We start from the raw sequence: 24,258 nt of genomic DNA on the forward strand, positions 1-24,258 counted from the left end.
CCTAGCTGTGTTATTGGTTCTACCAGAGAACTGGTTTCTGCTCATACATACTGCAGAGCACCATAATTTATTTATATTTTTATAATGTATATTGATTATTCAAGTAGTTAATAATAATTACATACTTATCACCTATATACTTTTTTTTAAACATTGGAAATATCTTTGAAACATAAATATAATTTTTAAATTAGCTGCAAATATATGCTTTTATTCTTATAAGTTATAACTGTCATTGCCTTGTCTCTGTAGTCTGTATGACTGTATAGCATGCAATTCTGTAGGTATATTTAATATCACCTAGGTACTTAAATGTGTACTGTCAATAAACGATGGCGGCGCCGCGGAAGCAATGCGAAAGCAGATCCCGCGGCGTCGTCGGTTAAAACGGAAAAAAAGGTACTTAAATGTGTACAACTGTACAAGTAATATAAGTAGGCATGAAATAAATTATTAAATGCGGAATGCTTTTGAGCTTTGATAATTAGTATTATTTTATTAAATTCGTCTTTACTTTGGAGTTATATCTTGTTATTTCCTAAATTAATAGTTTATATTTTGGCCTAATCGAGTGATAGGTATTTATCGAAGACCTTTTTACTATCTATGATATCTTAAATGTATTTAAGTATTAATTTATAAATTTTAAAATGTACCTACACCTATTATAGTGTTGTACGTTTATAGAAGTTATAGACACATATAAAGTAAGAAGAGAAACGGTATTTTTATTCATAGATTTTAAAATACCGGCAGAAGCCCAAAGTTGTAATATAATACATACGGTTGACTTTAATATGTTGCCGCGTGTTTTGTATTAAAGCAACATAAATTTATATATCTAATATCTATATTAATTAATAATTAGTTATGTGCAATAAGCTAATAAATATATTAATTTATTTTGAAACAATAATTTAAATTACTTAAAATTTAAATATTATAATTGATAAAAAAAAAAAATATTATGATTTATGAGTAATAATAAAATAATATAAAATAAATAGTAAATACCTAAATAAACAAAAATAACAAAATATTAAATTGAAAATGTTAATCAATATTATAGAAAGGCGCTAAATTTTTGCGTTGGCTAGACTGGTATAGATTCGTTTTTTGGTCCACGGTGCGCGCAGCCGCGCAATATTTCACTCGCAGGTCTGCCGCTGACAGTGCTGTAGTTAGGAAGTATGTATTGATTTTTATCTCGTCCCTTTTTCGAGTTTTCCGCACGTTTGGAGTTTAATATTATAAAAATTAAATTTTTTATCGTTTCCTCGGTTTTTTTTTTTTAAATTTTTATTGTAGTGTTATTTGTTCTTGTGTCTGTGTCTCCGTTATTGCCAAATGACGCGTTTATGAGACCCAATCGTTTTCGGCTAGTCTGTGTATCTACTTCGAGTTTCCATACTGTAAATAATGGCTAAAGACAGGCTAGCGGCTTTGAAAGCGGTATGATTTTTTTTTTTGTAATATTTATGATATTGTTGACAACATTACATTGTAAACATTCTTAATCATGTATAAGTACGTGTAGTTATAGTACAAGTGTTTTATCATAAGCAACAATTTAAGATCTAATATCGACTGCCCACTTAACATACCTACTAACTATGGTTATCAAATTGTTAAAACTCTGATGTCCAACTGAAGTACTCAATTTTTACACTGACTATACTCACAATTGATGTATACTTAATTATTTTATCATAGATGCATATTATAAATATAAAGAATAAACATTTTTATTAGGTAGATAGATAAAACTAATGAGTGAATGAACTTAGGTATACTATATTATATATATGTACCTATGTGAAATTAATAATTATTAGTGATTACTTAGTAAAGAGTACATAGTTTTTATGTTGTCACTGATATACACATTTCTTGTGTGGCTAATTAAGTACCTACCATCTATTAAATTATTTGAACTATTATTATTATTTCTGTTAAGTTTCTCTAAAATGAAACATTTAAATAAAAAATAAAAATAAAACAATTTTTTTAATTTAATTTTTATAAAATTGTAACATGTAGACAATACATAATGATTACTAAGAGACATTAATAACTTGATAAATTATGACTAAAGATAAATAATGTGGTTGTCAAGTACTTATTAATCATTTTTATAACCATTGAGTACCTAATTATATTATTTTTTCTACAAAGATTTAATCATATAATAATTTGGTAATTAGGTTTGAGATCATACCTAGAATTATCTGTAGGTAATATGTATTTATTATATTGGAATTTTTGTATTGCTGTATATATGATTTTCTATGATGATTAATTTTAGTACTAGTCCTTTGATAATCAACTAAAAACTGAAAATCCGTCACAATTTTAATCAGATAATTAAAATTAACAGAAAATTTGTAAACATTAACTCAATAATAAAAATGTATCCACGCTTAATGAAGCTTTGGGAAATGATTTAACTATTTTAAAATTAGATATTGAAAATTATAATATTATCAATATACCTACCTATTGTCAACCATTATCATCAATCCATAAAGGGTATAATTGTATTCTATTTACTTATTCGTTGGCGCTATACAATTAATAAAACATTATTCCAGACTACCTATATAGTATTTGTAGTAAATAATAATCATGAATGAAAACAACAATTATTATCCATAACATTCATTCTTATATGTATGCGTTTGTTTTATGAACATTCTATTTTTACTCTATATTTTATTAAGATATTATATCTACAGTATCTTTAACTGCTATAAAATTAACTGAACTACAAATGTTCATACCATTGGTATAGTTATGTGTTAGATTTTACCAATTTGTATTTATTGTTATCGTACCTACTGACATTTCAATTTAATTAATAGCTACAATTTTTTTAAAATTTTACAACTTTATATTTTTTAATACTGCATATAAATTATGGTTCATATGTTTTCTTATTTTAGGCTCAAAGTGATGATGAAGAAGGAGGTGCCGATGATGTTGCTGTCAATTTGGAAGGCCGGCAAGATGGATCAGGAGCTGGATTTATGGATAAATTTTTTGAGGAGGTAAATATTTGTTTTTAGAAAATAAAAACAAAAATATGCAATTTTCAAAAATTAAAGTTCATCATTTATCATTTAAAATGTAATACATTTTTTCAAAAATTCTAATTAAATGTTTAAAAAAGGTTTCTACTTTTTAAATTAAAAATGTTTTTTTATGATGTTCAATTTTAAATAGTAAATTAAAGATTTAAAAAAGTTTAGAAAAATAAATTAGGTACCTGAAAAAAATATTTTTATGGTCAACATTTTTTCCGACATTTTTCTATAAACTAGATCAACAAATTGGCTAATTTGAATTTTTCAAAAAAATTTAAATGTTATATGGTCATGTAGTACAATACATAAAATTTAAAAAAATGTTGGTTAGAACAAAAGTTATTTCATTTTTCAGATCTTCCTATTATAATCGGCATTATCTATTAAAAATGTCATTCAGTAAAATGTTTCTTTTTTCTATCTGACCCTTGTTCAATGTACCAAATTTATGTTAAACTAATGGATAGTGGTTAGATAGAGGAACAACAGACTAAAAATAAATAGTTATGCATTTGAGATGTTTGAGTGTAGTCTCTCTCACTGTATCTTGTCCCCATGAAGATTAGACTAGGTAATGTGGTAAGCTCTATCCTCTAGTTTATAGCTCTATGGTCGTTAACTAATATTAAAATCGATTGACCTATTATCTAACTTAAAGGTATGAATCTATTGCAACTTATAGACTTTTACTGATGTTTTTAAATCAATTCGACCATATTTCTATTATATTTCTTTTTGGAAATGACTTCTATAATATACTATGGAAACTATATTATATTATAAAATGTATTATAATATAATATTATATCATTTAATATATGTGCTTACTTGTATTATGCAGTGTAACTTATATTACAGTAAATTTATAATAATTAGTTGATAATTAACAAATTTAAGTGTTAAAATACATTAGTAATTTATTTATTTTTCACTATTTTGACAAAATTAATAAAAAAAATAATTATTTCAAAGGTAAAAACGAGTATTCTTGATTGTTATTACATAAATAAAATCTTAAAAACTATAAGTTATATATATGTACTTGATGATAATATTAGTTAGTCAAATAAAAGATAAACCTAATTACAGATAAAACTTCTTCTACTAGTATAAATAATTATATCAGTTTGTTATATATCTTGCCCAGAAAATGTTCATTTTTCTACGATAAAAATAAAATTTTTACCATAATGAAATCAATTTACAAACCCTTATTGTCTGATTTTAAGCTTGAGGTTATTTTTAAAATATTTTTTTAATTTTTTTTAGTTTAAAAGTATTTTTATGCTATTTAGTGTACATCAATAAGAAAATTTCAAACTATTTATGTTATAGGTGGAAGGTATCCGAGGGATGATAGATAAGATTCAAGCAAATGTGGAAGAAGTTAAGAAAAAACATAGTGCAATTTTATCTGCACCTCAGACTGATGAAAGTAATATAATTTTATTTACAATTAATAATTTAAATATTGACATTCTTTTAATGTCTAGCAATTATTTAATATTAGTGTTGAAATAAATTTTGATAGTTAATATACTGAATTACGAAGTTAACATTTTTAACATCCTTTAGAAAATAAAATTCACTAAAAATAAATTATGTTATGTTGTAAATATTAATCGTAAAACTCAAATTTGATATTTAATAGAAAAATCAAATCTGAGTTATAACTTTTTAAAGTGGTAAGTGCGGATTAATTTAAGGCTATAATATAGCCTATGGTGGCCAATGCATTTTGATAGGTATTCAAAGTTATGTGTATAAAAGTATGACACCACACAGGATATTATATATTAATAAATATTTATTAAACTATAATAAGTTTCAAACGTACAAGTCTTAAAGATATATAAACAATAAATTACTTATTAAAAGTTTTAGTACTAAAACTTAAATATAAAATTAATTTAAAGTTAATATTTGTGGCAGTTAATTAAAACAAAAATGTTTATAATTTAACTTAATCTAATTTTTTTAATATTAATATTATTATAACTAAATTTGGCCGAGCAGAATAAGGGGACAGTGCAATATATGCAACATCACTAATTCAAACCCAGACGTTTGTGACTTCTTTCTCTAAGTATATGATTGTCTTGTTAAAGAGATCATCCTTCTGTCTGGTTTAAACAAAGAATAAACCTGAATAAACCAACCAAACTGTTGTAAAATAAATGCGAATTGAAATAATATTTTAATTATATTTAACAAAGTTACTTAAAAATTCTTTTATTACACATTTTTATATTTTTTTAAAAACTAAAAATTAAAATTGAAATACCTAATAGTGTTGATTTTACTTATGACTATTGTTAATTATTTATTACTACTATTTCTTTTATTATTAATATAGAAAATACAATTAATGAGATGCATAAAGTGTTCTGAACATTAATTTACAGATGCTATTTGTTTTTTTTATCAGAATGTGCATTGTTTTGAATATTACAATTTTGGATCAATTATTGATAGTGATAATTTCTTGGTTAGGAATTTATAATATCACCTCATCTTCCGACCAACTAAACAAGAAGCTCTACATATATTTCAAAGTTTTTATTTTATATTATAAAATAAAAATGATTTACTTCTATTAAGCTACTGCTTAACTAGTTACCTACATAGTATGTTATAAAATACATAGGTATTTTCAAATTTCATTTTAGATTTTGAGTAGGTATTTGAATATTTTGATGAGGTAGCAGCTTTCAAATAATTTATATATTTTTTCAATCAACAAATCAGTGTTTATTAAAATACCTATGTAATTTTATTATTTATTAAATTTAAGTTAGTTTTTTGATTTTATTTATAAAATATTCAATGTATGATTTAAAAATGGCATTCTATTGATGTATCTAAAGTTTACATTTTAGTGACTTGTAAGTTGTGACTTCCAATAAAAGTATGCAAATGTATTGGTTAATGTTGATAAAATTGGATAAATGAGAACTGAGCTAAAGCCTTACTGTGGGGCTTTACTTTTTAATCCCAAGCCCATAAAAAATTTAAAGGTTCATGAAATGATAGTTAAATAATTTTTGTAAGTTTACTTTTTTTTTTTTTAAATTTATTAATTAATTTAAACGCGTTGCCGTTTAAAATGTAATTTAAGGTGTCAGTGAAAAATGGGTTGTGAACTGCTGTATTAAAAGCAATTTTTATATGTTCATAAAAATGTACCTATTTTGATGGATTTTAATCAGCAAGGTGCGTAATATAATGATTATATACTTCTACTTTTTCAGTACATGTATATTATGTCAAAATGATCCATGTCTTGCTTATTGGTATATTAACAACAAGGTTAGGTTAGCAAGGGGTCTAAAAATTGTAGACGTTGACAAACTTTATTTGGTCTACATACAAAAAATGAATTTTTAGTTTTTAAATTATTTTTTTGATGCTATCTAAATAAACTGAAGTTTTCATATATGTATATATTATTTTTTGTTTATCCTTTACTTTCTTTGGGTCAACTTAACATTACATTTTAATGGATGGTAGAAGCTTCCTAAATTCCTAAACTGGCCTTACAAAAATATTAATTTATAACCCCCTGGGTTATAATGAACAAATACTAATTTAACACGTAGTGAAAGCATAACAATTATTATTATGGTATTATGATATATTTTGTATCATAGTTGTAAATAAAATATCAACATGTTTTAATTGCCATGTGCTAATATAATTTTCAAGTAGGTAACATAAGTTAGGATGTATTTGAATGGGTACTTTTTATAATGTACCATTAAACCTAACCATTTAAGTTCACTCTTCATAATAATTAATTATGAAGTATGTATACAAATAAAATAAAATGTATAAGTATTTAATATAGGTATCAGGTATGCTATAATTATTTTTGAATTTTATATATTTAAATTATTGATGAACGGCGATCGTAATATTGTAATCATAATTTTTTTAAATATTGTTATTAGCATGATTGTCCAGCTTAATTAAAAATACATGTAATCAATAACTTTAAGCTTGTATACATATGTAAAGTTTGCTTGTAAATTGTGATATGAAATCTTCATTTATCTTATTTGGTCTGTTAAATATACAGAAAGTCATTTTTAACATTTAAAAACTGTCTGAACTAAAATAATACATTCATTTTTAACAGTTAGTGATCGAAAATTATGTATTGCAATATATGTACATGTGGGGCGTAGCCCCTTAGTTTTTAATCAGATTTTAGCTTAAAAAAGTATCCATCATGGTCTGTGCTATTGATACTATTTTAGTTAGTCCCCTTTCCCTCAGAAATATTTTCCTAGGGACGCCTATTTATTACAATGTTGAAAATAACTATACTTTTTATGTATATTATATATTTCAAGTTCAACTTTCAATGAAATTGGGTATTTAAACACAAAAAAATGAAAATTTTATAAAAATGTGTGATATGTTTTCGTCAAAAATTAGTTCAACGTAATAATTACCTTACTAATAGCAATAATAATATTAAATGTCCTAACCAGACGTCAGGTACCATACTTACCAACAACATTCAATAATATTTATTGAAAATTGTAATTAATTTTCCCGACAATAGTCTTAGGCTAAATATAATTTATTAAGTCTTTATTATTTTGTATTTATAATTTATAATATTACATACCTAGTTATTTATAATCTGTATTATTATTTGTAATTATGATATTTTAGATTTATATCTATTATGAAATTCCAGAAATTGTTAATTTTGTACTGTCCAAGATAATTAATGATTGAATGAGGAATATTATAAGACATACGGTATACAACTATGTAAACTTAATAGCTTAATATATTTATAGTAACTAATGTATATGTGATTATGTGCGTATCACAAAGATATATCAAATTTATTTTCAAAACAGACAAATACATTTTTTATTCCGAAGGTAACCTAATATAAAGTAACCCATTTTTTTAAATTTCTATAATGTTTTTTATGAACAAAATATGGTCTTCCGCTATCATTAAATTTTATACTTACGAATTAACAAAACATTCCATTTTCATTTACCTATACAAGTTAATTAAGTATTTAGCAAAAAATTAAAAGATCCTAAAATGTCGTTATGCTGTGTCAGAATCCTTTTCATGCGTAGGTAATCATATATTATGGTTTATGATTTGCAATCATATTACCTTAAACCACGTTAAAAATAAATATTTAGTTATTTACAGCTGAACAGTAATATTTGAATGTATTACATATCGGATAGTGGTATATTTACAATGCCGACTACAATGTTTATTCACTAATAAATGGAATTGAAATACAAATATTGATTAAATCTATAGCTCAGTTACTCAGGAGTTGGTATATGATGACTGAAATTTTCTAATTTCATCGTAGAAAAAACGGAACGTATTATAAAAAACAGCTCTTCTTACTGCGAGAGTCAGTAACAGGACATGAAGTCCAAAATTATAATATGCATATCAATGGCAAAAATAATATTATAATATAATAGCTAATAATTTAACTATTAGCTCCCACATAAATTAATGGAATTCGTATAACGATCTAAGTTCTTACTATAGTGAAACTTTTGTATTAAACCTATAGAAGACTAATTTATTGGGATCATACAAAATTACATATCGCTGTTACTGAGATGTCTCAAATTACGTAATTTATTATCCTTACCGGGTTAAAATAATATAAGAAGTTATACACTTTTGTTGAATAAAATAAACTAGAAAGATGAAGATTTAATTTGAATTATACAATTTACTCATTTTGATGTAATAAATAAATTGTAAAGCGTGTGGTCTTTATTTAACTAATGTTTATAAAATTTTTTCAGAAATTATTTTCTATTTGAATTTGAATTTAAATTTAAAAAAACGATTTATTTTTATGCATTAGAAAGTTAGTTTTGGAGGTAATATATTATATATTTGGGTATATAGTATATACATATATTGATGAAAAAAAACATAACTTGTAATCGTGTATTCTGTGGATCAAAGTTTTTATACGTTTCAACTATAGTAAGCGCTTTTTGAATAGATAATATGATGACACCAATGTGGTAAAGTCATTGTGGGTTGAACTCAAGGATGCTACACTAACTATAGCTTACTATAATAGTTATTTTAATTACTATTCAAAAAATTTTAAAATTCATATTCTACTCTTCAAAGTTCAAATGTAGTTAATCCGATAATGTATATACTATATGTTGAATTAATATTAGAAAAAAAGCATTTTTAGCAAAAAATAAAAAGCAATACAATTTTTGATTTATTAAGTGCAACTTTTATGTTTAAAAGAGTTAAATACTGACGTTAAAATGAATAACAGAGTTCTCTTTGGTTTTTCATTTAATTTTTTTTTATTGCGTTATTGATTTTAAAAAAACGTTGATTTTATAATAAATTTTAATGTAGGTACTATAATAATTATTTTCATTAGTCTCATCTAACAAAAAAATATGATATACTTAACACGTAGAAGGGGTTTTATTTTATTCTAAAGAAATTATCAACTTTGATACGCAGCTTAAAAATAATTCTGAATGGAGCTAGTTTTGCAGTTTTTCACAGAATGTCCTCTAAGTTATTTTTTTTAGATAAACTTGAGTAATCAATATTTATTTTCCATTACATATAGATGTGTATATCTACCAAACATTTTGGTTGGTTTTGTAATGAAATACAAACATTATTTATCAAAAGGAATTTTGCTATTTTATAAACAAAAATTTTCTTAGTTATAGGTATTATTGTGACGTCCATTAAACATTACGAATATTTAAAAATTATTTTATATTTAGTCTTGAGAGCTAGTTATGTGGTTGGCAAAATTTGAACAATTTGAGCAAGATATTAAAATATATATTTTGATAATTTGATGTTTTTTTTTCAATTTTGATTGATATCAAATTTCCTTTTTTATTTCTTGTATATACAAATTGTACACTAAGTTTACCATAGAATATTAGACATTTTTTACTCATAATATTCATTAATTTTCAACATATTTTTCCGTTAGTTTTTTGTATGATCAATTTGTTTATTGTCTTATTATCTATAATAACTATAATACATTTAGCTCCGCTTAGAATTGTTTTTTTTTTTTAAATTCAATGATTAATCGCATGTCATGTTCTATAAATTAATTTATTTGGAAGTCCTATTATGACTGGTTTAAAATAAGTTTTATAGATTCTTAATACAATTTGTTTGAAAGAAGAATATTATCAGAATATATGATATTTCTTTGTTTAAAGTTCAGATTAATCTGAAAATCCAAAGAAATTTTTCTTATGAGGATATCAGTGCTCTATTCGTGATCCCTCTGATTCGCGTGCAACGCAGACGAAACGTATTCACGTAAAATAATTTTTTTTTATATTCAGAGTTAGGTACCTCAGAGTAAAATCACCCATTACAAAAATTAGGTATAAAGAATAATATTTTTGAAAGTATGACTTCCATTCGTCTAAATATTGTCTCTATAAACAAATGCATATCCATTAATATAAACAATTTTTTTAATTTTAGATTCTGAGCGGAGTAATGAATATATTAATTTTAAAATGATGTATGCGTCTTTTATGTACCATTTAACATTTTATGGGTCAGAAAACATGCTCAGATTTTCTTCAACAGCATCTTTTCTGAAATGAAAGTGAATCTAGTTCGTATTTGGAGCCTCTTCCCCTCCCGAAAGTTAAAAAAAAAAGTCTCCAATAGTTTTCAAAAGTGTCAGAAAGAATTTTTAGTGTAACTCTAAAAATATAATAACCATACATAAATATACGTATAATTTTAACTCAATGTTTATGTTAAAAATAGCTTTGAACCGTATATTTTTTTTCGACTTTTAGCATAAGAAAATATTGAATTACCTAGTTTTTTTTCAAAATATTGTCGATAAAATTTTTTTGACTAGGTCAAAAAACTTAAAAGTGTAATACAACGTTCCTCCTAAATTGTATTGGAAAAAAGTCTGAAGTTAAAATGCTGACGAAATTCATTAAAATCGGGAAAATTGGCTAATTATTATTTATTGGGATTCCTAAAAATAGTCCTATTAATATCAAATTTTTAATTTTTAATACTATATAATCCTTATGTTTTCCTACATTTAACAAAAAAAAAGTTAATCGGAAAGTCAAATTAATTTTTTACGAGTGTTGGAAGTTAAAATTAGGACAAAATTATTTATTATTTTATATAATTTTTGTAACGAGTGATTTTATACTAAGATTACTCCAAAACCTTAAAAACGATTTTACATGAATGCGTTTTATCTATTTTGGGTGTGGGTTTGAGTATTTGAGAGAGAAAACAAATATTGCGCCGTATAATACTTTTTGATGGTTATTCCGATGTCGGTTTATCTTCCTATGTACTATTAATCTTATAAATTTGGTTAAAGTTTTTATTCATTTTTAATGTCATATTAGATAAAATGATACACTATATAGAGCACAGAGGAGTTTATCTTACGTCACTGATCAGCTTTTGTTTTCCATAATGGAACCTGAGTTAATAAAGTAATGTGTCAACAATTTATTATTCAACTATCAAAATTTTCAGTTAAATTTGTTTTTTTAATTATATTAAAATTGACTGTAAAATTATTATTTTATTTCTAAAATAAAATTAAACTTAAAATATTAATTGCAGCTATCGTATACTCTGGTGATAATATTTGATATTCGTTGCAATATAATGCTTCTCTTCGCCTTTACTGGGATTTTAATCGATATACCCAACCCCAAAACTCTGAACTTCCTCTCGTTCTACCGTTACACTACCCTCCTTCTAATACAGTCTAGTCACCTTGACAACTCGATGAATGTTGTCAAATAACTTGCATACTATTTTGTTATTTTTTATTTCCACCCATAATTTAAAAATCCCCTTATTTTAAGTTTAGCCTGTGTGCATATGTTTAAGACGCTATGATTTTTTAAACATAAAATTTGGCTTGGTTCGTTTTGATATTGTGTTTGATTATAGTTGAAAACTTTCTGTTATGTGATCATAGAATATTAATTTTAGTTAAAATGTATTTACTAAAAATTTATAAAGTATTAGGGTCGCCGGGGGTGGTACCCACATTTGTATTATAAATGAAAAATGTTGGTTCTACAATATAATAATATTATATATATAAGTGATTAAAATATATTTAAAATTATAAAAATGTGATTAAATATTACCACTGTTTATTAGCTTGGCAACCTATACATTTTAGATTGAAATATTTTTTATTTTGAAGTGATTTATTGTACCTATAGGTGCTAACCTATGCTGCCCGTTCTCGTTTAATACAGTTTTAATGTCTGTGTTTTTAATTTACGTTATGAGCGTATTGATTTGTGATTTCAATGTATACAAACTACAGTATACTACTAATATATTAATATTATTATACTAATTAACAGTTAACATTATCGTGTTTTTTTTTGTTCTTTTAGTTACGATATTTTTTAATGAAATTGGGATTGTATTTGTAAATTAATAAAAAAACTTAAAAGGAATTCTGTGATATTTACATTCACACTCTTCCCTACAGAATAATGGTGTGTTGTTTTAAATTATCATATAATGAAAAAAAAATTATGCAGAATGTAATATTAAGTACTACATTATGCATTATTAAATAATTTTATTTAATATTATTATATTTAGACGTTAAAGAAAAACTTTCATTAAAATTAACTATCAAAAACGTAATCACGTAGAAAAAACAGAATAACAACTAATACATTGTTTTGTAGTGACAATAATCGTGTCTTTGCTTGTTTTAGATTTTCCGTCTACCTTTATCATTTTATTACTCTTTTTATTAATCGTTTATTATCGTTAACCCCCATATAAATATCTAATCTTTTTATAGATTTCGTTTGGAGTTAAATATTTTATTTTTGTTCTTATTAAACAAGGTCCGCTGCAGCTCTGTCATTAAACTGACATTATTTACATTAATTAATAATTATGAGCATTATTGGTTAATTATTAAACATTCTAATACATAGTGCAATACATTTTTACATGTTAGAAATAGTTAAATTTACTTATTAGTTTTGAGCTATTAATAAATTCTAAGATACATTTGACGTTGCGTGGGTCTGGTTTTAGTGAGTAGTGACTAGGAGAGCTGATCTGACAAGTCTACATATTCTCTTCTGTCCTTTTCTTAACTCCGGAATTCTATATTTTGTTCCCAATAAGAAGACACCAGATTTACGTAGCAAAATCGCCTGGTGTCTTCTCTTTTTGAACGAGTTAAGAGCCAAAAGGATGTGTTAAAAGGTTAGAAACGTACCGCAACAACTGGTTATAAGCTGGAGAATCTTCTCTCTTCATGAGGTGTTGATGGATGATGTGGGTGTGTTCTATCCTGAAATGGGTTATGGTGGTCTCCTGTTTCCTTATGATATTTTCGGGAAAAGGCCAAGGGAATGTAGTTCTTTAAATCGCATGTAGTTTAACTGATAATTTTTCTTATTTATTTTCCCATTGGTAGTGAATGTCTTTGGTCATAATTCTTTTTGTGTCCTGATACAAAAAATCTAGAGTGTAAAGGGGTTATTACTTATTGGACAAGTGAGCAAGTTTGGCAACCCTGTCCGCACGCTCGTTGCCTACTATACAGGGTGTCCCAAAGAGATCTGACATTCTGATAAATGAAATAACTTTAGTTCTAATCAAAATTTCTTTTAAATATAATCCATAGACACTTGCGCTACATTTTTTATTTTTTAACACAGAATAAAAAACTTAAAAATTGATAAAAATTTTTCGAAATATTCGAAATATTCAATATAGCCAATTTGTAAATATGATTTTTACAAAAATGTATATAGTAAAAACACTTATTTAAGTCAAATGGCTGATATTTTACAATTTTTTTAAATATCAATATTTTCGTTAAATAAATTACAATCTAGTTCATGTTAGAAACCTTGTAATTTCAAATAATAATAAAGTTTTTTAAAAATATTTTATAAGAACATTTTTAAATAAGTGCATGTTAAAATCTAATTATTTTTTTATTGTATTTATTTTAATAACATGTGATGTATAAATTACTATAATTTACCTAACGAAAACATTGATGTTTAAAATTTTTTTTAAAAATCAGCCTTTTGACTTAAATAAGTGTTTTTACCATATAATTTTTTCTGAAAATCAAATTTACAAATTAGCTATATTGAATATTTCTAAAACAATTTTTATCAATTTTTAAGTTTTTTATTCTCAGAGTTAAAAATTAAAAAATGTATTCTTAAAATGTAGCGCAAGTGTCTATGGATTATATTTAAAAGAAATTTTTAAAAAATATTGATTAGAACAAAAGTTATTTCATTTGTCAGAATGTCAGATCTCTTTGGGACACCCTGTAGGTATATCACAATGACCTGTGATCGAGGAGTAAAATATGTAAATAATTTAAATTAATATGAAAGACAGTGGTGGCGTCAGTGGGGCATGAAATCTATACTCACATCAGTCTCATATAATTCTAAGTTCGAGATTCATAACTATATCTACTTATGATAAATTATAATACGTTTGATTTTATATTTATACGTCATGCAATGATATGTATGTTTAAAAATAGGTTAAAACCTTGCAGAAAACTATATTATTTACGTTTTGAATGTTTTTCTGGATTTTTTCAAAGGTTAGGCACTTAAAATATTCTCACAAAAAAATGTTTCAGGAATTTGTTTGTCTTCTATAAATTATAATCACAGAAGTCGACATTTCTTTACAGTTGTCAACAATGTTAGATTTAAGTTTACAATGTCTAGGATAATGTAGAGATTTAGGGCCTCTAATGTATAAAGTAAAGTAGTATATTATTTTTAAAACAGTATTATATTATTCAGAGACGTATTTAAAAATTTTGCGCTCCAGATATAAAAAAAACGCCTCCTTCCAATCAAAATTACTTTATCAATAGCGCACTTGTAAAAAAAAACCTGATAGTTAATTAGTATCTGGGTGTCATTACTTTTTTCATTACCTAAATACTGTATTATATCAAAATGCACTCAAAAATTTAGCGCCCCTAAAATGTTACCGCCAGAGGCTAAGCCTCCCATAAATACGTCACTGATATTATTTTAAATATCATTTTAAAAGAATCAATCATAAAAAATAGAGAGAGTCAAAGAAAGAAAACAATTGGTGTACTGATATTCTCTTAAGTATTATTTTCATTGTTCACCATTTACAATCATGTTTGATTGTTCATAATCTAAAACTCTATCTTATTAATTACCCAAACATTTTAAGCTATGATTTAGTTCTAACACTATAAAAAAATAAAATAAAATAAAAAATTTACCTATTTTATTTAATATACTATTTATGCATACATATGAATAATATTATTAATAAAAATTGTTTTTTTAGAGGTGAAACAAGAACTGGAAGATCTTATGGTGGATATAAAAAAAACTGCTAATAGAGTCCGTGCCAAACTCAAAGGTTAACTTTCATTTGTTAAATAATAGTTTTTTGTTTTAATTTAATTATAAGTAAAATTGTTATTGTTATTAGAAATTGAACAGAATATAGAAGCAGAAGAGCAATCGAACAAATCATCTGCAGATTTAAGAATACGCAAAACACAACATTCAACATTGTCACGTAAATTTGTTGAAGTGATGACAGAATATAACCGTACACAGACAGATTACAGAGAACGTTGTAAAGGGCGAATTCAAAGGCAATTAGAAATAAGTAAGAATATACTTAATTTTAAATTCTGAGCCGAGTATTGTTACAGTTTTAAAAAATATCTAAGTGTGGTTTTAAAACTATTTTTTGTATTGATCATCAGTCATTACATTTTAGATCAGTAAAAATGTTTCAATCTGTAACTTTTGGGTGGTTTCTTGTATAAAATTTCTTTTAATTGGTATTTTGAAGAAATTAGAACTAAAAAATGTAATAATTTAGAATGAAAATAGAAAAAAAATATTTGAAATTATTGAGTAAAACCAAATTTCAATAAAATAGATTTTTATTTTATATAATTACTTATTAGATAACAAATATTTGTATATATTTTCTTGACATGATATATTTTTCAAAATATTTTGGCTCTTTTTGTTTTATTTATAGATATTTAAAATGTTTGAATTTTTATATTTTTGTTTCAAAACGTTTTCTTTTTGAGCAAAAAACCCTGATGATTTAATATAAGATTCCTCATACATTCTTACAGTGGTTGAAAGTTAAAATTTAAAAGTATACAGTCATAATTTCTTTATATAACCAATGTTTGAAGTTTAAATTTTTATAAAACCATGTAAAATTGTTTGATATTTTGTAGTTATTGTTACGTATGCTAAATTTTTTCAGTTTTGGAATAAACTTGTTTATTATAATTTAACATTTTATAGGTTGACAGGCAATTTCTGCTCAGAATCATTTTTCATATAAAATGATAAATTATTAAATTCAAATTTAACTCATGTATTACATTGACCTACTCAGTAACAAGTTTACTGTATAGGAGATACATACACAGTTTTATAATTTTATTGATTTGAATTCTTTCATAAATATTGTTATCAATTTAATTTGTATTAATTCAATGTTTTAATACTTTAGCGGGAAGAACAACTACCAATGATGAACTTGAAGAAATGTTAGAGCAAGGGAACCCGGCTGTGTTCACGCAAGGCGTAATTATAAAAATACAATTTTTTTTTTAGTTTTAATATGTTTTTTTTTTATAGATAATTATGGAAACACAACAAGCTAGGCAAACATTGGCTGATATTGAAGCCAGACATGCTGATATTATAAAGCTGGAAAACTCCATCAGAGAACTTCATGATATGTTCATGGATATGGCAATGTTGGTAGAAAATCAGGTACGTATTTTATATATTGCTTAAAGATTTACATTCTAATTTTTTAAAACAATATTGAATAGAGCAAAGAGCTGTTGGATTTAAAATGTGTGGTTTGTTGTCTGTTAACAATTGTATGGCTAAAGTTAGTGTTATAAAATTGTATACAATAATTTCTATACATTGGCAATCTATTATACATAATTTCACATACCAAAGGTGCTAACCTTATGATGTGATAGTGAATTGTTGGTTATTTATTATGTTACGCTGGTAGTTAAATCTATTAAATATTACATGTTTTAATTTTGTATTTCTGGAAAAAAAATTTATTTGGTGAATAGAGTAATTGGGTAATATAGTCTGTTAGTCTGTGTGAGGTGTGCGAGGGCGTTAACCAACAAATTTTATTTAATGCGCATCTTTTACACTGTTTGGTGCCAATAAACACATGTTGCTTTAAAGTTTAAAGAGATAACTTGTAAAACATCTGTCTTTTGAAATTACATTGAAATTTTTAACAAATTAAATCTTTATTTATTATAATTATTAATAGTTATTATTAATAAAACAATAATTTTATTACATTTAGGTATTTTAGTACTTAATCTTATAATTTCTATTTTATAAAATAGAGATGTGGATTTTTGATAAATAATAATTCTTAGGTATATATAAATAGTAGTAAATAGTATACATCTCTAAATAATTAGGTGCTCTCTCTGTGGATAGTATATATATATATGTATTGAGTATTTAAAAATAAACGATTATATAAACTAGTAATAGTGATGTTTGTAGGTACTTAATTTTACTAATAATTACCAAATTAATAATGTTAGTTTTTGTTTGAATTGCTCATACCCTATACCACTAGTTAAAAACTGAATATTGCATTACATTTATTTTAAATATTATTATTTTTATCCTTTAAATTCATTAATTTAATTTGTTTTATTATTTTTTAAAAACCAACAACTATAAATTTAATTTAACTTATTTGAATGATTTAATTTTAAAATTGTTGGTAATGTACTAATAAAATTTAAATTTAAAACAAGCGTTCATAAAATAAATAGTTACGATCGAGTTATTATTTTTATTTATATGGTTTTTTGATATAACCATGTTTCATTATAATGTGAGATAAAATTAGTTTCCTATTAATTTATTAATTAAAAACAAAATTAGGGAGAAATGATTGATCGAATTGAGTATCATGTTGAACACGCCGTGGATTATGTACAGACGGCAACTCAAGATACTAAGAAAGCATTAAAATATCAAAGCAAAGCGAGAAGAGTAAGTCAAAAGGCGTAGAAGTTTGCAATGGTCCCACTCGCTTTGCTGATTGCATTTGTTTGTTTTTGTAGGTTTTATTTCTTATTTGATATTTGTTTGTATTTAGAAAAATTAAATACTATTTAATAGTTTTTAGTTGATGTAATTTAAACTGATTGCAATTGATTTATGATTACTAAAAATTATTGTTTTGTTTTGTTTTTTTTCCTTTTCAACATTTTTCGCTTACTTTTGTTTTTATTGTTTTTATTATATAAATAATTTTGGGATTTTCATCTAATAATTCCTTATCCCAATCTTGTTCCAACTGAAAATGTTATCCAAAAAAAATAAAAATCATATAGGGTGAACTTATTGATAGAATAGAATACCATGTATCATTCACTGTTGAAAAAGTTGCTGAAGGCAAAAAAGAACTGGATGTTGCTGAAGACTATCATAAAAGCTCCCAAAAAGTAAGTAATTTATTATTACAACAAAGAAAACATACATTTACTTATCCTATACTTAAAATAATATGATTGATTACTGAATTCTGAATTCTGAATATTATATTATATAAAATATATATATATATAACTATAAAATATATAATTTTTTTATTACATTATTTTGTTGATTATCTTAAACAAAATTAACACCAAGTTACAGTTAAGTAAAAGGCAAGTCAATTGTGTTCATATAATACTTTTATTTTATAATAAAATAAAATTGAATTGATTTCAATAATTATAAGGAGAAATGTAGCTATTGATTTTTATTAGTTTTAGTTAAGTTTGCAGTACCATTGAGTATTAAATAGTGCACTTTTTGTTTGTGAAAACACTGTTTTCTTTTGCTTATGCTATTAGCTTTCCCGTTATTGTTTTTATTTAGACCATATTTTTGTTCATATTTTTATTATTATTTTTTTTTTACTAATACATAATTATTGTTTTTTTAATAATTAGAAGAAAATCATGATCCTGATATGCTTGACAATTCTCATTGTTATTCTGGGAGGATTCGTGATGAGTTTTCTTCCCAAGTTCCCATAATACATCTTCGTGAAAATAAGTAAGCATAGGTAAACTAAAGTTTTTAGGATTTAATAATTTTATGTAAAATAAATTATATAAAATATCTGATCTCTGTACTATAGTAAAAACTAAAATGTTATAAATTATATTTATTAATTTTTATTCTAATGCCAATTATTGTAAAAATAAAAAAAACATAGATTTTTAGTTTTTAACTGTTTAGTTTTTGATTATTAAATATAATATAAATAAATCAAATATGAAAACTTAAAGTAAATACAATATATATTTTTGAGGATAAGAATAAACTTTAACTAGGTACATTATATTCAAATGGAAAAAGTTCCTATTACCTTCCATTTATATTTTTAATTGGATTGAATTATTCATTTAATTTAAAAATTTAATATTGTAATATGGTTTTAAACATTATGCCTGTATGAGTTTAAACTGAATTTAAAATGTTACCTCTAATTTATTTTTGTTAATTTTTTATGTTAATTACTAATTTTGAAATGTATTTACACTGTAGAAAGAATATTTATGTATAGTGTAATACTATATACAATATATATTTTTAAGGATTTTTGTATAATTATTTATATTAATGATTGATTATAAGGCCGCTATTAAATATTTAATTGTTTTTATCTCTAATGTGTATGTGTTCTAACGTTATAAGTGTATAATTATACAAGTTTTACTTTTACCTCATAACAAAAATGAATATTATCAGAATTGTCATTATTGCAAATTAATATACCTTTTAACTTTTATTAACATATAGCACAGTCTCATGTAATTATTACTAATTTATAAACTATATTAAAATTAATATTCTATAAAGTATTACATTTTTTTTGGGGTATTTTAAAATTGTGTAAATACCAAATCTTTGTTTACAGGCATCCCTCATTAATTGTCAGCTTAAATTCTCTACCTGAAATAAACGTGTAAGATATAGGTAAAAACCACTCAATAATCCTCCATCGTTATCTAACAGACATGGGTATTATGTTCATAAAATACTCTTTCTTAGGTGCATCCAGACAATGGTCATGATTGCCGGAGGGTATATCGCTAACACAGCATATCACTCATGTGGTGTTCCTGACATTCGATGCACATATGAAAGCGTACATTTACATATATTTATGATCAGTGATACAAATAAAATGAAATTAACTTTGTTTATTTTGGTATATAATTTCTTCAGTATCAAATTTATCATCATTTGTTGTACACTAACTTCAGTTCTATTATAAAATAAAATATCTCAAAATACATTCTAAACAAATATTCATATTTACATAAAATAATAATTTTAAATCAAAAATAAAATTAGAAAATGATAATATTTAGCATAATATTGAGTATTACAAAATTAGTACATTTATATATATATGTATATTAAAATATTTTATTTGCATAATTTACAGAGCAATTTTTTGACGGGTACATCCGGCAGAGCAGTCACTCAATACATACTAGTTCTTCGGCTTGTAAAGACTGGAATAGTGTACGAAAAACGACATTTTATTCGTTTAATTTATTTAATTTTATTTCCTTTTCCTGCCTAAAAAAAAAAGAGTAAAAAAAGTCCATGTGATTTATTTATTAACGCTGTCTGTCCTGTTTTAAAAGTAACTATATAATACTATTTATTGTTTTTAAAAACATTTTTCTTAATTATTATAGTTATATTGTTATTGATAAAATTATTAGATTTTTAAAACCAATTTATATATCTATATATAATAATTTTAACTATATATTATAATATAGACATTCATGTGATAATTCGTTAAGAGATTCAAAACATTTTGGCTTCCTCGTTTTATAATTTCTGCAGTGCGATGCGTAGGTGAATTGGAAATAATGTCAATTTTTAAATAAAAAAAAAAAATAGTTGTTTTGTTCTACTTAAGTATTATTCATCAGTATAATATGCTTTAGAAGGACTAATGTAATGTATTTATATTGATTTTCTTTCGAGATTATTATTTTTTATATTAGTTTTAGTAAGTCCCATAATAGTTTAATTAAGTAAAAGTGCCTTGGAGTATATAGTCATCAAATACCAACAGTAATTTAGACATAAATGCTTATTAATATTGAAAAATGCGTATTATTATCAATATTAATGTACATTATCTATGTATTATTATTGTTGTAATTCTAAATTAACATTTATTTATTTATTTTTAAATTATATTATTGTTTCAAATTGAAAATTTCATTCTCTTTCACCTTTTTATTAAAATAATGGTAACAATAAATAACAAAACTGTTAGGAATTTATAGCCATTAAAAATTTCAAAAATGTGCTTACTTATTATTAAATTTCTAACATAAAAGTGGAATTCGCTCAAGATATATTATTTATTTCTGAGAAGATTTTATTTTACTTTTTTGATTATTTATTCACACATCTCGTTTTACAACATTATGTCTTAATCAATTATTTTTTATTTATCCTGTGTAAAAGTGTTACCTATTTTTATTTTTAACTACTACTAGTATTTTCATAATTAATTTTTTTTAAACTAATTTAACAATTATAATGTAATTTTAAAGATATTTGGTACTATGCTTTTTTTCTTAATATTCTATGTTTTTTAGTCACAGTATTCGTATTTACAGACTTTTTTACAATGTAATTTAAATTAGAAAAATATACAAATACATACAATTTTATTGTAAATACATTTAATTATACTACATGTTTTGCCATATTGCTGTTATTGTGTTCTAATCAAATTACAATATTAATAATTAATAATTAATAATTAATACCATTTTTAGAAAAAATAGATTATTTATTATATATTTCATGATTATTGTTCTCTTTATTAATTTATGTTTTTATTTTATTTTATTATTATTATTTGTTAATGATAAAAATGTATTTTACATTTTCAATCAGAATACACAATTTTATAGATTAGAGGACTATTTTTTTTTTAAATTATAGAATATTAAATTATGAATCTAAAATATAAAAATTGTACAGTGAAAAAATTGTTTCTTGTTAAATTTGTTGATCTTTGCCTATAATTGTAGTGAAGATATAAATTTTTTTTAATGTTAAGTGTTAATATTGTAAAAATAGTGCAATTTAAGTCTTTTTAATAAAACAATTTGTTTTGATTAGTTATTAAGAGAGCATTTTATTAAATGATACAGAAAATCATCAATAATATTTTTTTCTTTTTAAAATTCTTACAGCCTAAGTTATAAATTTAGTACGTCAATTTTGTTTTTAATTAATAAGTATCTTTAATAGGGCCATGACAAATAGATTTTTTTTTTGCACACTTAGCTTAACAATAAAATCAATTGAACAACGAAATATGATATTTGAAAGAAAAAAAATGTTAGTGTTCTAATCACCATTAACCCATTGGGCACTTAATATATTCCAATGTCATTTTTCTTTTGTCAATATAACTTGTACTTATCACATCTATTTTGTGTACTTTGTTTTGACACATTGTCAATCATATTTTTAAACAAAATCATACTACCTATTTAATTGTAGCTGTTTTAGCAACATTTTAAGATGTTTTTCTGTTTTACTTGAAGTATTTAAATTTTTTGCTATACATATTATATTTTTTGTATGATCTATATAGTTTAAAAGTAAAGTATTATAATAATTGTAGATTTTTTTTCTAAAAAAAAAATGTTGATATCTGGTCATAGATACATTTTTTTTATTGACCATTGTCAGAAGTCATGATATTGTATCTAATTTTTAATTTTATCTGATAATAACTCATTATAAAGTAATATCAAATTGGTAATAAACTCGTAATAATGTATTAATATATGTCGTTATTGATATTGTTTCTTTTTGTTAGATTAACTGGTGGCATACCAATTATTACTGTTGGACTTAATTAATGTTAAATTATATTATATTATATACCTCATAATATAATATTTATAATATAAATATTAAATGATGAATGTTTATGTCCAGATTACACGATTTTTCACAAATCTGTATCATTGGTTTTAGGTTACTCTATTGTTAATATTGTACACACTTACATACCTATCCTTAACTGTTCTGTACCCATTGATGTGGGATATCTATATAGAATAATATACTCACTTCTCTAGTTTTTTTTATATCATATTTACGTAATAAATTTACAATTATACTATAGTATGGACATTGGACATGTATATCTATTATAATTTTCAGTGATGTAAACAAAATATTCTATAACTCTCTGGAATCTTCAATTTTCAGATGGCACTTAGAAGATAAAAAAATAATTTGATAGCCAAAGACCAACTTGCCAACAGAAATACCCCATATTTGATGTATTTTTGATTTGTTATTCTTGTAATATGTAGTAATATATTAATATGTATACCTATTTGTGTGGGTCCTATGTATAGATAAACCTTGGTATACTGTTATAATATTATGGTAATTCTCTTATAATAAGTAAATGTTTCAAAATACATTTCTTAATATCAGATAATTTAAATTGGTCTTGTAACTTACAATTTTCATAACATTCTTTAAAAAAAAGTACTATGAAAATCATCCAAAAACTTCTGTGTACCATAAATTACAGCAGAAATTGTAAGTAACAACTTCGTTGGTTAGCATTTACAAAATCTGAAGTCTTGGTGGCCTGTTGAAATTTCTCTATTTTTTGTGTATTTTTGTTAAACCTATCGATTAATGTAGTCTATTTAATGCCTCATTAAAAAATATCTACTATACCTAAGATATTTGATTTACACAAAATTTATTACATAAATATTGTATCAATTTGAGAGAAGTGAAAAATTTATTTTTACCATTCTCACTACCTGCGTGAAAAAGACTTAGGTGTGCCCAAGATTTTTATTACATTGGTACCTAATGTAAATGTTAGTGCTTATAGTATTGAGCTGTCTCTGACAATTTGATTTTATAGTTTTACTAGTTTTAGACATTTTCCTTTATCATCCATATTGGGTATTTGGGTGCTTCTAAGTAGA

The 24,258-nt window shown here is 24.0% G+C and overlaps 1 protein-coding gene across 5 annotated transcripts; it reads left to right on the plus strand.

Annotated features, from left to right (window-relative positions):
* Positions 1 to 1,161: 1,161 nt before the first annotated feature.
* Syx1A (Syntaxin 1A) lies at positions 1,162 to 23,642 on the plus strand. Of its 5 annotated transcripts, none has more exons than XM_089229016.1 (10): positions 1,162 to 1,452; positions 2,943 to 3,047; positions 4,419 to 4,518; positions 15,480 to 15,554; positions 15,627 to 15,809; positions 16,686 to 16,759; positions 16,814 to 16,951; positions 18,122 to 18,232; positions 19,183 to 19,298; positions 20,691 to 23,642. In XM_089229016.1, the coding sequence occupies exons 1-9, from the start codon at positions 1,420 to 1,422 to the stop codon at positions 19,267 to 19,269; spliced, it is 906 nt and encodes a 301-aa protein (XP_089085142.1). In that variant the 5' UTR covers positions 1,162 to 1,419; the 3' UTR covers positions 19,270 to 19,298; positions 20,691 to 23,642. The 5 variants fall into 5 exon arrangements, with proteins under 5 accessions (XP_089085142.1, XP_089085141.1, XP_089085144.1 ...); XM_089229015.1 differs by having other exon boundaries at positions 19,183 to 19,288; XM_089229018.1 differs by lacking the exon at positions 18,122 to 18,232 and adding an exon at positions 18,577 to 18,687.
* The last annotated feature ends 616 nt before the right edge of the window (positions 23,643 to 24,258 follow it).

The sequence above is a fragment of the Diuraphis noxia genome, unplaced genomic scaffold (genome assembly GCF_037042655.1).
Source record: "Diuraphis noxia isolate RWA-SAM2 unplaced genomic scaffold, SU_Dnox_SAM2 contig0005, whole genome shotgun sequence".
Taxonomy (NCBI): domain Eukaryota; kingdom Metazoa; phylum Arthropoda; class Insecta; order Hemiptera; family Aphididae; genus Diuraphis; species Diuraphis noxia.

Bases quoted from the DNA above. Each gene is read 5' to 3' on its own strand.
- Syx1A (XM_089229016.1), top strand. From the start codon at position 1,420: ATGGCTAAAGACAGGCTAGCGGCTTTGAAAGCG. The intron at 4,519-15,479 runs GTAATATAATTT...TTGTTTTTTTAG, and splicing joins TGCACCTCAGACTGATGAAA to AGGTGAAACAAGAACTGGAA. The intron at 15,555-15,626 runs GTTAACTTTCAT...TATTGTTATTAG, and splicing joins AGTCCGTGCCAAACTCAAAG to AAATTGAACAGAATATAGAA.